Genomic DNA, 14,070 nt, shown 5'->3' on the forward strand with positions numbered 1-14,070 from the left:
TTCTCACACACCAAAACATTTGGGCAAAACTTCAGCAGATTCATCATTGACCATATTTATAAAGACTTTACCTTATTGTGGATGAATGTTGTATTTTGCTTTTATAGAAGTCAAAGTAAAGAAAAGATGTACTTCATTATAAATGTATTAATTCTTTTGGCAAAATTTCACATTCATAAGTGTAAATTCAGCGCTAAAAAAACAAATTTTGTAATGTTTCTCCATGAAGTTGTACTTTATATGAATCTGATTTCTGGCTCCAACAACAAAAAGGCAGTTAAAACTGTCAACATATGGTCCTCTTTCTCTTTGTAATGGCCCATAAGCGTGGCAATATTGCATTGTACGCTATTTATGTGCTATAATTTTGTATGTTGTTAAGTATGTTTTGTTTAGTCATCTGTGATTTGTACCTTTTTTTTGCAATTAAAAACAAAAACACACAAAAAAAACACAACAAACAACTCTATGATATATTAATTATGTATTTTTTTAAATTTAAAGCAACCCAAACACACCTATATACATTTGGATGCTGCATTAAACAAATTCTTAAAGGGGAAAAAAAATGTATATAATAAATCTACTCTGTAGATGATTCCAAGTGATCAAGGGCTTAGCCGCAGTTTCCGCCAGTAGTGGGCACTCGTGCATCGTAAGCAATGAGAACATCCGAGTGAACGAGATGAGGGAAGTTATATTAGTGAGTGAAGGACATGCCCTTCACTTGCTAACTTCCCTTCGTCTCGTTCACTCGGATGTACGTCATTGCGAGTGCCCACTACTGGCGGAAACTGCAATGGGCTGAACTGGAACGTCCTAAGCCCTTGATCACTTGGAATCAGCTGTGGAGTTGATTTATTATTTACATTTTTTTCCCTTTAAGAATTTGTTTAATGCAGCATCCAAATGTTTATAGGTGTGTTTGGGTTGTTTTAAATTTAAAACATTATAATTAATATATCATAGAGTTGTCTGTGTGGTGGTGATTAGACGAGATATGTGGTGACGTCACAATCGTACTGCATTGTGGGACATATAGGTGCCTGAAGTGTACATTTGAAGCAGACTCGCTCCCTCGGTCAAAATCGAGGGAACGAGGGTCTGTCCATATAAACTTCCCTCGTCCACTTCACGAAGTGGAACGCACTTCAAAAGGGCGGCAGGGATTCCCCCGAGGGGAAGTGCTTAGGGAAGTTCGCAAGTGCGTGTCTAAAAGTGGACTGGAACGCAGCACAGGACTGGAATGCAGCCCTGCATACTCTGCAGCCAAAGTCACACACGCCTGTTGATAAGCTCTCCACGTCACTGTTCAAAATAAATGATTCACGAAGCAGTGTGTTTCGAAAGCGCCCAACACTACTTGACGAGTAGGCTACTTCCTCAACAAGGTGGGTGTTTTACATGCAACTAATGTAACCTAACACATATCTTCAAGCGTCTATGTTATTGTTACTTCTTAAATATATAGTTGTTTGCGATTTGTAGTCTATGTTTTTTCAATAGATTTAATTTACAGTTTTACCACAGCAAAAGAAAAACGAAGCAAAATAGGAGATAAACTATTAATCGCGTTTCTTTTATCTGAATCGTCAGAGAATCGTAAACTGATCGAATTTATCTTAAAGTATTATCAAAAATGTTATTGTTATTCGAACTATGGATGAATCTATTTAAAGCATGGTAATTTTACGACTATAGCCTACTGTCCTCCAATTGGTGTGTTCTTAACCAAAATTAGACAGCCAGCCAAACTCCCGTCATGAAAAACATGAGAGTCAGAATATAGCTTCTTAGCTCAGTTTAATAGAAACTCTTGTTGAGCATGAAGACATGAACAAAGGAGTGAAACTGAAAACAAGCACAAAAAATACACTAAGGTGAAACTGTCTCTCGTATAAATACTAACAAAGATTAATTACAATTAAATATAATGTCTCAGTAAACAATCAGTTCACGAATTGAAATCAAAGATTTATACTCGTATATGGTTTAAAATCAAAATGAAATCGGCACAAATCTATTATTAGAAATACTGTAAAACAGAAAATATATAAACAATTTACAGGCAGTTCTTGCTAAGGAGAAATCAAAACATAACTTTTTTTTTTTTTATTTGGATTATTAAAACTTTTTTGGATTATTGCAGCTGGAAAATCTTCACTATGTGCTTTGACTCTTACAACTGATTCAGCCTGCATATACTTTACTACAATACCCAAAGGGCAGAACAACGACTCACCTGAATGCTTTAACTTGTGTGAACAAGCCCTGTGGATTACCTGGTGGCCTGTTACTTATTTTTAATACATTACAAATAAACATGGAAACAATAAAACAAAGAAGACAAAACGAAACAGAAACAGATACAGGCGTAAGAGGACAAAAAGGATGAATAAAGAGATAGTTTTCACTGCTTTGGGATTAACAGAGCTTTGGATAGTTTGCACATACTTGTCAGATCACTGAATAGAGAAAAGAGATGTTTAGAGCCAGTAAATTATTGTTTATATATGTGAAATTAAGCCAGTAGGAAACACAAATTAATTATGTAATATATCCCTATATTCTCTTTTGAGCAATCAAACAATCCAAAGGAAACATCTTTAAAACACAAAGAAAAGTTTAGTTTAGTTTATTTAATTTCTTTAACAGGGGCCATGCACAACAAATGTTGTGCCAGAGTTAGCTAGAAAGCTGTTAAGATGTTGTTGCATCAAATTACAGCACTCCATTACAATCCAAAAAAAGAAAAGAAAATAATAATATCACATCACAATATAACATAAAAAAAAAAATTAATGATCACATGATTTATTTTTCTTAAACGTACAATATGGCATTTTTTGCCACTAGGGGTCGCTAACCTATTTACAATAACAAAGGCGTAGATTGATGACGCAATATTTGCTAAGAATTATGGATCTTGTCGTCAACGTCAAGCCGACCGATCTAATAATGTTTATGGAGTGAATACATCGATGCTTTTATCATGACTGTGATATGAAGCAGTTCGGGATTGCTAAGAGACAGCTATCAGCTCCACACGCAACGCGAGTCCCGCGGATATAAAAGGAATATGGACATTTCATTCTACCGAACTACACGTGCAGAATTACAACTCACAGGTCAGTTTATTAGACAAATTAAACTTGTGAGGTAACGCAGCGCTGTTTCACTTGGTCTAACATTACACTATCACACTAAACTGCATTTAAATGTGTTGAAATGTATGTGTTAGTTTGTCTGTATGAGACTAGCAGTGCGCTAGATCAACATTAGAATAACATACAGATCATATTATAACATTTTATCATTGTTGAACTATATAACATTGATTAGTTTTATGTAAATGTGCTCACCTGTTTAATAAAGTACATGTAGGAGCGGTCGAAGTCTCGGACGTGGCATTGCGAACTACAAAGTTGTCCGCGTCAGTCGCTTTGGTTACTATCAGAGGGCTCTGGTTCATAGCTCTGGTTGCCATGGTAGTACGAGCGGAAACAAGGGACAATGCGGATATGACGCCATTGGCGGCGACAAAACGGAAATAAGAAACGGGACGTTTCTCGAATTAAATTACAAATTTCTCCTGGTTTGAAAGTTGTTGGAAAGTCGGAATAATGTAAGTACACAACTAAAAAATATATATAACATAGATATGGTGATTTTTGCTATTTTTAAAGCAAAAAAGTTACATTTGTGCCTTTAAGCCATATTTTAAATACAGTTTTAAAAATACTATATGATGTACGCTTTATAATATGATCAGGCACTGAATTCCATCATTCTGCTGCTCTAAATGAAAAAGCTGATTGTCCAAAGACAGTTTTCTTAAACTGAACTGAACAGTCACCTCTAACGCATGCCCTGGTCTCCCTAAAGTTGTCCTTACAGCAAGTCACACATTGTTTAAGAGGTGGTGACTTTGGAGATCATCAATTAATTTATATATTAAACGCATAAAAAACTGTCAAATGTCAACAATTTATCATTTTTGATAATAATGTAATGACAACTAGACTTTAGAATTTTCACATTTGTTTATAGCGAGTATATAATGGTTTTAATGTTGTTACACTTGCTTGAGACCAGCTTGTAGCACAACAGGATAAATGTGGAAATAATCATTGTGTGCATCAAGAGTTTAGCAGCAGCCAAAGGCAATGCCTAATACTCCTAAAGATCACTAAGCTTGCTCTTACACCTATAGAAAACTTTTTTATAACATTTTTTATTTCTTAAAATCAAGGAAGACAGCGCCAACAACACCTCCTCTATCACGATTGGATTTAATTTGTTCAGCCAAGTAACAGTTTGCTGTCTCTGTAGAATGAGGTGCCCTAAATCCAACCTGCAGGATGTAGTGTAAAATAACCAAGATTTTAAAACTCTACTAACTGATTACAAATTACTTAAATATAGGTGCTATTACTGCTGACTTCCAGTCTCTTGGGAAATAACATTGTTTTATTGACAAATTAACCTGATGAGTAATGGGTGCGCAGTCACGTGGGTATTGATTAATCCATTTTGCAACACGAACTGGAGGTAAGCTACAGTAATTTGTTGCTAGCTTGAACTACAGAACTTAAAGTTTTGTTTTCTTTTTTTTCTTTTTTTGTTGTTGCTGCAGATGAAATGGTTAAACTTCTGTTTTCGCGCAGGCACAGTGTTGAGTTCAGGGCAATCAGTTCGTAGCTCTGCTTCAACTGTGCGATATAGTCATGAGGAGCAACCAAAATTTCTAACACGCCAGAAATTCATCCGATCATCTGATTGCCGGTGGGGAGAGGTTAATCGCCTCTCGTTTCTCCCTGTACACTGCACTACAAACGACGCACGACAAAGCTGAACATCAGCCCGACCCGAAAAAGAGTCACGCGAGTCAGAATTCGGCTCAAAATCGGACGAAAATCGCACAGTGTATGCCCGCCTTTACTGTAGCGCAGTAAATCAGTGTCACAAATATTCAGTGCTTGCGTGACTATTACACAGGTGAAGGTTTCTTGCGCGTGCTTGTCTTTTCATTGTAGCAAAGTACAAAAAAAAAAAAGTCATACATTGCAGGATACATGACAAATAGCCTAAACAAATCTACTTAAAAACAACAAAAACAAATACACTTTACTGTAAACTCACATTCTTTAATGTCTTAACCGTCACTAAACATCGAATTTATCCGCACCTTTGATTGTATGCATTATTTCATGTTTCATGCAAGTCATTTTGTTTCTAAGTGAGGTAGTCATTTTCTCAAGTTTTAATGTCTCTATTGAACTATGTCTCTATTGGGTAATAGATATTTTTGTTCTTTCCTTCCAGTTTAATATTAGGCTATTACTTTTATGTATGTATGTATTTACTTTTTATTTACTTGGATGAGGTAAAGATAAATGTTTTTGTTTCTTTTGAAGTAGGGATGCAACGATACCATTTTTTCAGATCCAATCCCGAAAATTCTGAGTGACCGATACCGATCTGATACAGTGCAGTTTTCTTCTTAAATCAATGTAGAATTTCTATGTTGACCTTATAATCAGTCTTTTGCGTGTTAAACACACTTTACTATATACAGACAACTTCATTATAAAAAAACAACAAATGAAAAAAAAATATGATCATAATCTATGACAAAAATGCTATTATAAACTAGATTAGTGTACAATTCAGCAGTAAAAGTTTAGAAAAACCATGAGTGCACAATAATTGTATAAAATCTAAACGTTTAGTGGAAAAAAACAACTGGGGGAACAAATAAGAGTGAATATGTCTACCACTAAATCTGGTAAAATGTTGTTGTAAAATGCATTCATGAATCAAAGGAAGGAAGGAAAAGCCACAGGAAAAGTGTTCAAAAGCTTCGCATCCACTCAGGGATGGATTATGGCGATGATGTGCCCTGGGCACGGATGTCTCAAAGGCCCCCTTCATCACATTTTTATTTAATTTTAATCTTTGCTAAATTGTACACATTTTACGAGTTGCCCAATTTGTATGAATTCATTCTGGGCACAGTTTGCAATACCTGCTCTTCCTCTCTCATCTCCATCTCCTCTCTTTCTTCTCTCAGTCTCTTTATCTTGACCTGTATATCTTCCCTTCCCAAAGCTGAATGTAAAAAAAGGTACAAAAAAATAAATAAATCTTGCACCACAATAAGTGTATTGTGAATTGTCAAAACATTTTAGTAACTAAGCTGAATTTTATTCGGTTTAGTGACAACATGTTACAATGTTGACATGGTAAAATTTCTGATAAACTACGTTTTTTTATTATTGCTTGACACAGGTTTCACAATGTCACTGCAATTCAATTCAATTCTTGTGATTTGATTTAATATTAACAGTCATTAATATATTAATAGTCATTAAATGGCTTTCCTGAGGTAAATGTTCTGTGACATAATTGTTCTCCAGCTGTTTTATTGACCCCTTTCTGCGGATGAAAAACACTGATTGATCGATATCATGTATGAGGAATATACATTTGGGTAAGTTGTACTGTATCTTTCAACAGTGTTCATTGTTCAGTGTTTATTTACTATAGAGATGATCGGTTCACGTGCGCTAGGGATCTGTCGTGTAACATTGGCTAAAAACATGCGCTAAAACGGTATTTATTGTTTGAATTGCGTAATTAAATTGACAGAATCTGAGAGTTGAGATTTTTTTTATATCATAAGTAACCTGCTCTGTCTAGTCTGTCGGTCTCAGTGTCCTCTTTGCTTCGCGATTTTTCTGTGCGTGAGAAAATGGATGTGTGGCGTGAGAGCGTGTGAAAAGTGTCAATTGCGCGAGTCTCACGGTGAATGCATGAGAGTTGGCAGCTCTGGCTATTGACTAAATTTGTATATTATTCTTTGCTTTAAAATAAACTTAAACATTTTTTTTTACTGTAGATGTTCTGCCTATAATTACTTACTGACATAAACTAACATTTATGTTCTTCTTCTCTCCAGTTCATCTGTGTTGATTTTGTACTATGGCCAAAAAAGAATCCATTAACAAGATTTGCGAAAATAAAGTCTTCCTCTTGGAGACTTTATCTGTAGAGCATGACATTATCTTGCAGCATGTGCAGCAGGCTAAACTTATTACTCAAAACGACTACACGAAACTCTCAGATATTCCTGAAAGAGACAAGAGAATCATCAACCTTCTTGACAAACTCATGGGAAAGGGGGAGGAAACTTGTCGTCAGTTCATTGACTATTTAAGAAAGGATTGTATATTGGAAACTTTCCCAGCGTTAAAGGATCATGCCATTTTTGATTCTCCAGTGCAAGAGGTGACACTTGTGCAGAAGGTGATGAATATTTGATATTCATATATTCAGGTTGCTGTAAATGCTGCAGTAAAGTATGTTCTGTTCCACTGATGTGTGTATATGTGCTTTTTCAGTATATTTGTGTTTTTATTTCAGGTCTCTCAATACGAAATGACAAAAATTCCACGTGGTATCTGCGTAATCATCAATAATGTAAATTTTACGAGGGAATTGCCTGAAAGAATGGGATCAGATGAGGACCAAAGTTAGTATTTTAAATACAATTTGATGATTATATATTTTGTGTTGTATTTGGGTAGTTAGCATTATATATTTTAAGTTATTTACTTTGTTATTGTGTAAAGAAAACTATTAGTAAATAATTAGAGAGAGACAATAATTAGATTTGCTTCAATAATTCTAAATATTTATAGACTATATTTTTAATTATTATAAAATGATAATATTTATAGATGTATTTTTATTATAATCTTTTCAACCCCAGACTATCTTGCCAAAGTTTTCTGCTGGCTGGGGTTTGAGGTGGTGGTGCACAGAAATAAAACTGCTGCTGAAATGAAGATTCTGCTCAAGGACTTGGGGACGACAGTAGATGGAGACTGCTTTGTGTGCTGTGTCCTCACCCATGGCTTAAAAGAAGGAGTCTACGGAACCGATGGTGGCGTTGTTTCGGTTGATGAAATACGGAAGCCTTTCACTGGCATTAACTGCAAAAGCCTTGCCGGCAAACCAAAACTGTTTTTTCTACAGGCATGTCGTTCGAAAACATATCACTCTGGTTTGGATGCTGCAAAAGATGGAGAGTCAGAGATAGAGGTGGACACAGATTTCCTTATTGCCAGGGCAACCACTGCTGGTCACATTTCTTTTAGAAAGCGAGCTGTGGGCACCCTGTTTATTCAGTCACTTTGCAGAAACCTGGAGAAACATTGTCCACTGTAAGTTTGAACAGCAGTTTTGCATCCCGCAGTTTTGTTCATTATTAAAATTTCAGTATACAAAGAAAAAAAAGAAAAAGAATTATAAAGGAAAATAAAGTGTACTGAAATCGATCACATGCACAAAGTCAGAACTATATGTTCTATCAAAAAATATTTATTTTATTGATTTATTTTTGTTTCCAGAGGCACAGACATCCTGACAATCCTGCTTTATGTGAATGATGAGGTTAGCAGTGAGAAGATGAGGTTCAAACAAATGCCTGTCTATGAAGTCGCGCTGACGAAGAAGCTGATCCTGCAGCCAGTGAACCACTCAATGCTCTTACATATGTGATGCCAAGATGGCTCGATATGTCATTCTCCTGGATGTTTTAATAGGATAATTTATAAGAGAATCTCAAAAAATGAATTAATACAGCACGTTTACTTTAAAAAAGACAGACATGAAAGAGTAAAGTAACTTTTCAATAAAAAGTGATTCATTACTGTTATGTGCAGATATGTTTTACACCTTTACAAAATGTTTATGGGTCAAAGAGGAGACATCACCATGTTGGTGTCCTGTGCTGTCCGCATCAAATTAAAATGTACTAGAGTGATTTCATAAACATAAATATGCAAGTAAAGCGTCTACTTCATGTTTTTAAATAACATTTGTGAAAATAAAATGTCAAAATATGGGTGAAAAAGCTGTAAAAATGTCATAATGGTCCGGACTTTAATTTTACCATTACATCTTTAAATAAACAAATAAAATACCATGTTAAAAATATATATTTGTTTTTATTGGCAATTTCAAATAAGTATTGTCTGTGTTATATTAAAATAACACAACCATTATGTCTTATCTTATGTCTTACCGTTTTTTTTTAAGTACTGAAATAACCAGGGGAATTTGTCAGGTGTAATACCAGTTTTTATCTGACCTTTGTCTTATTGACAGATTTTATTTTTATCTCATCTCTTGTTTTTAATACTATAATAAATCTAAATACACTGCTGAACAATAACCACTAATAACTATAACATTTTTTCATACTACAAACACTTGTGCATTAAGTTCTCATGGATTTTATACAATATCTATATATATCACAAAATAAGGCTGAAAATATACAGTACCTATCGAAAGTTTGAAAACAATACAATTGTTTAATTTTTTAAGAGTCGTCTCTTCTGCTCTTAAAGGCTCCATTTATTTAATCAAAGATTCAGTAAAAACAGTAATATTGTAAAAAATAGTAGCTATTAACATTTAAAACGGCTGTTTTCTATGTGAATATATAGTAAAGTGTAATTTATTTCTGTGATCAAAGCTGAATGTTCAGCATCATTACTCATTACGTCATGCTAAATCCACTTTTTTAGCCCTTGAATGCATTTTGTTGTATATTTGGAGTGTTTAGAAGTACAGAAAAGTTGAAATTATTCTCTTCAGGTGCTTCGTTGATATCTTTATATTCTGTTTTGGTCATATTTTTCAACCTGTTCAGATTTTTCTGTTATCTATGACGTTTTGTGAACTATTACGTCACAGTATTTGCAGCGGAACTGCCAAATAAGGACATTGACTTCCAGCCCAACACTTCGAGCAATCCGCCATTTCTATTTCTCGCTGCAATTTTGTAGTCCAAGCTAAAAGATGCAGAAGTTACGAGAGGGTAAGTTAAAATGTTTGGTTGTTGGATGTAGTAACCCACACGCTTCATTACACCGTCTAATGTAGATGAACTGCCGCGCTTGTGACAGGGCGCATGTTTAACTGAAAGAACGAGCAGAGAGAGAGAGACCCGGTCGTGCGCACGCACTCTCTCTCTTCAGAGCCAGGCGAAAATGTAAACAAGACTTCACCGTCTCCAAACTGTCTTGCTCTCTCTCCCTCGCACATATTAATCAAAATAAATCGACACAGTGGTAAAAGGTCGGAAGACCAAAGTTTCATGTGTAAATACAGTAACGCACCATTGCGATACATCCATATGAAGACGTTGTTCTGCAGGTTCATCGTCTTCATTTTCATCTCGCTCCGGCTCCGACTCTGGCTCGAACATGTAAGGCTGGCTGGACAAGTCTTCCGTTGTTGACATTTTGTTAATAACGTGTGAATAAAAAGTTTCTGTGCCGCTAGATAATCGTATCTCTGCTATCAAACTACAAAAAATGGCCGAACGGGGTGGAGTTGAACCGAGTGTCACCTCTGCAACCTGGAGAGGGGGCGGGGTATGAAGTGTCTCAGTTGTATTTAAAGAGGCCGCACCAAAACGAGTTGCTCTCAGACGCACATCAGAAAAGGGGTAGAAAAGGGGCCTGTGGAGCTTTAATAATGAGGAATTCAGACCCAAGCATTGCAGTTCAGCTTTATATAGACTACAAATGTATGATTTATATGTAAAAAGGAAGGATTTAAAAGCATGATATATGTCTCCTTTAAGATTACAGAAATTAATACTATTATTCATCAAGCATGCATTAAATTGAGCAAAAGTGACAGTGAAGATATTTATAATGTTACAAAAGATTTCTATTTAATAAATAGATTTAATAAATGTTGTTCATTGAAGTTTCTATTTATCAGTGGCCCCTTTCCTTAATGCACAAAGTAAAACGGGTTGTGAATATCAGCCTTTTCCCCTTCTCTGCAGGAAGAGATGAACGAACACTGAGTTGAAAGGTCATGGAGATCATCCTAGTGCAGGTAACCTTTAATCCGCTCCTCAGTGTTATGATCCAAGCTGATACCATCATGGCAGACGCGCTCCTCTGCTGTGGTGTCTTTACTCTTGGAAGAGCATCTGCAGGGTTGGCACTGATTTTTGTTGAGATGGTCTACAGAAATCTGACAAAGAAGCCTGCTACACTTCTCTTAACTTACTATTAATGTTGTGGTGTGTGTTTGACTGTGCTTTCTTTCGTTGTAGGAAAGGTGTGTGTGTGAAGATCTAGAGGAATTAAGATCTGTTCCTGATTTAAATGATCAGTGTTTGCTGTTAACACAAGTTTACTTGCAGATTATCAGAGATAATCACTGTATTGTGTTTTCGGGATATATGAAATGTTAAACTGAACGGATGATCTTTGTACTATTTGTAAATAAGATGAATTTGAAATAAAGGCTGAAGTGATTGTTACTCTTTGTAAGTGTTTATCTTGTAATCAGTTTCTCTGTGTCTTTGGTAGGATAGTTACATGACAATGGATGGGCTTAGACTGAGTTCACTCTTTACATTTCAGTAAAAATGTAATGTTAGCATGTGCTTAAAGTCTATTACTTTGCACAAGACAAAATATTAATAAATGACTGTAAACAAGTGCAAAATATGAAAATAATCCAATATATTGGATTATAAACAGGTGAGATGCCTTTCATTCTTATATATTTATAGTACTTGTACTTAACATTAATTCACATTGTAAATATAGTCCCACGGCCTGGTTTTCACAGACGGCTTAGATTAAGACATGGTTAAACCTAAATTCGATTAGGACATTTAAGAAACTTTTATAAATGTGTCTTAGAATAAAAACATTACTGTTGTGCATCTTGAGAGAAAATGGTGGCACTGACCATTAAGATGCATCAGAGCAATAAGGTATATGGCAAGAATATGTTTATAGTTGTAATGTGAAGGAATATTGATGCTGCTAATAGTTGTATGTCTCTAATGTTTGACTCAAACAAATCCACTTTTGTTTTGTTACATTTTTCTTAAAATAGCCTTCCCTGACACAGATGACTGGAATCTGGCATTAATTCCAATGTTTTAACTGAAAATCACTTTTACGGTATTCAAATTGTTCAAAATAAGAGTTTTTAGTAAGAACGTTCAAATGTTGTTCTGAAATAGTTTTTTCTTGTGTGGTTTGGTGGGTAGAGCAGTTCTGAATTGCTATACATATGTAGTGTTGACTCCTTATGTCATTTGGTTACCAGGTGTCTATTTGGAGTCTCCAAATGGCCTTTAAAAAAAAAAACGCCTAGACATTTCGGTAACACTTTACAATACTAATAAGCATTAATTCATGCTTAACTAATGCACAGATAATACTGAATTAATGTGTAACTCATGATTATCTAAGCTATTCATTAATGATTACCACATTAGGAACTAATTAAGAGTATGTCTGGATAATATATTAGTGCATACATGAATTGTTATTAATTAAATATGTCATTGTGGATTAATTCCCTAATAACTCATTTTTTTAACTAATAGTGTTAATTAATATGTTAATTACCACAATGAGCCAAAGCCTTGTATTTCATCTTCCAGACAATGCAGGTAAACTAATATGCATTAATACATGCTTAATTACTGCATTATTAGTGCAAATTCATGTGTAAATTACTACAATTACTAAATGACTAGTTAATAATAATGTGCCTCAACAAGTAAAGTCACAACATAATTATATATTTGCAAACCATTAGCTAATGATTAATTTATCATTAATAACCATCACTTGAGTTTATAAAAGCTGTTTATTAAACACTTTACAAAAACACATTTCCATAACACATTACATTAAAACAAAACATTAAAACAAAATATAAAATTAAATAATATACTGTATACTCCCCTTTCTATGACAACTGTACTGAACTGCCTAAACACACACACAAAAAAAAAACTAGCTCATGGGCTGAGCTGTACTAAAGGGCTGGGATGATTAGTACCACTAGAACAAAAGCAGTCATAAGAAACAATGCTGCTTAAAATGTACTTAACTACTTTTCAGTAACTACTTTTTCAGAATGTCTAACAGGTCATTGGCCTGTTTCATAGCACATATGAGACCTGCATTTGGCTCTAAAATACACTGAGCCAAACATTTGTCCGCAAATTTTTGCAGACTGTCTCCTTTTTGGAAACCAGCCCTCAGGAGCTTGAACATGTCAGGGCTAACTGCAGCCAGCTCTGCAATTGGTGCTTGGGTCACAATTGTGTTTCGGTCCACTCCCACGCTGTTATAGGCATCTGTCTTTGTTGAGCCACTTTTGACAAGTCGGAGGACTTTGTGGTATCGCAAAACGGACTCCTCAGGAGTTCGTACTGGAATAAATGCATAAAAGAACAGAAAAGCAAATGAGGAGAAATCATTCCATAGACAAAGCATGCTGCCACTACTCACACAAATATATGCAAATAAGGTACTTTTAAGGCCATAGCACTGGCTTAATCAATCTAACCCAAACTATTCAATCATGTAGCTTTAATTAAAGCTGATCAATTATAACTAGTGCTGTCAAGATTAGTGCATTAACACAGGCGATTCATTTTTTTTGTTTATGTTAATTATAATACACTGTAAAAAATAAATGTATTTTTACAGAAAAAAACGGTAGAATTTAACAGTATTATGACATTTTGATCAGAACTGTGAAATTCCATAAAAATGCTAACTTTGACATCAAATGTACATTATCCCTGTTTTTTAACTATTTAAATTTGTTACTGCAAAAAAATGACATTTTCCTTTAAATAACAGTAATTGTTGTCTATTGTTATCCTGACACGTCCTTAAAAAAACATTCCTGTATATTTTTTGGTCAGAGTTGAAAAAAATTTAGTTTTACAGAGAAAACCAGTAGAATTTCACAGTCATATATCACATTTTCATCAGAACGGTAAACCTCCACTAAAAATGCATACATTAACACCAAATATAGCCTACATTTTCCAGTTGAATTAGGCAGTGACTATGCACTAAGTGCAAAAAGCAACAGTTGTGATTTACACTAAAAACAAATAGCTATATATTCTATTTACATCATGTAAATGTCTCGATAGTTTGCAATAAGTGTAAATAATTAGATTCTATTCTATATTTAGGCAGATTC

At 34.7% G+C, this 14,070-nt stretch overlaps 1 protein-coding gene across 4 annotated transcripts; it reads left to right on the forward strand.

Annotated features, from left to right (window-relative positions):
• The first annotated feature begins 697 nt into the window (after nt 1–697).
• LOC308701171 (caspase-8-like) lies at nt 698–9,067 on the forward strand. Of its 4 annotated transcripts, XM_081383305.1 has the most exons (7): nt 1,022–1,391; nt 6,074–6,127; nt 6,420–6,493; nt 6,962–7,308; nt 7,426–7,534; nt 7,775–8,228; nt 8,415–8,996. In XM_081383305.1, exons 4-7 carry the CDS (start codon nt 6,985–6,987, stop codon nt 8,563–8,565), a joined length of 1,038 nt encoding a protein of 345 aa, XP_081239431.1. In that variant the 5' UTR covers nt 1,022–1,391; nt 6,074–6,127; nt 6,420–6,493; nt 6,962–6,984; the 3' UTR covers nt 8,566–8,996. The 4 variants fall into 4 exon arrangements, with proteins under 4 accessions (XP_081239430.1, XP_081239429.1, XP_081239431.1 ...); XM_081383304.1 differs by lacking the exon at nt 6,074–6,127 and having other exon boundaries at nt 698–1,391; nt 8,415–9,067; XM_081383303.1 differs by lacking the exons at nt 6,074–6,127; nt 6,420–6,493 and having other exon boundaries at nt 781–1,391; nt 8,415–9,013.
• Nucleotides 9,068–14,070: the final 5,003 nt, after the last annotated feature.

The sequence above is a fragment of the Scardinius erythrophthalmus genome, assembly GCF_964197995.2.
Source record: "Scardinius erythrophthalmus genome assembly, chromosome: 13".
NCBI classification, from domain to species: Eukaryota; Metazoa; Chordata; class Actinopteri; order Cypriniformes; family Leuciscidae; genus Scardinius; species Scardinius erythrophthalmus.

Excerpts from the sequence above, each read along its gene's own strand:
- LOC308701171 (XM_081383304.1), top strand. The coding sequence starts at position 6,985 with ATGGCCAAAAAAGAATCCATTAACAAGATTTGCGAAAATAAAGTCTTC. Across the intron at positions 7,535-7,774 it reads GGGATCAGATGAGGACCAAA|ACTATCTTGCCAAAGTTTTC; the intron begins GTTAGTATTTTA and ends TTTCAACCCCAG. Across the intron at positions 8,229-8,414 it reads CTGGAGAAACATTGTCCACT|AGGCACAGACATCCTGACAA; the intron begins GTAAGTTTGAAC and ends TTTTGTTTCCAG.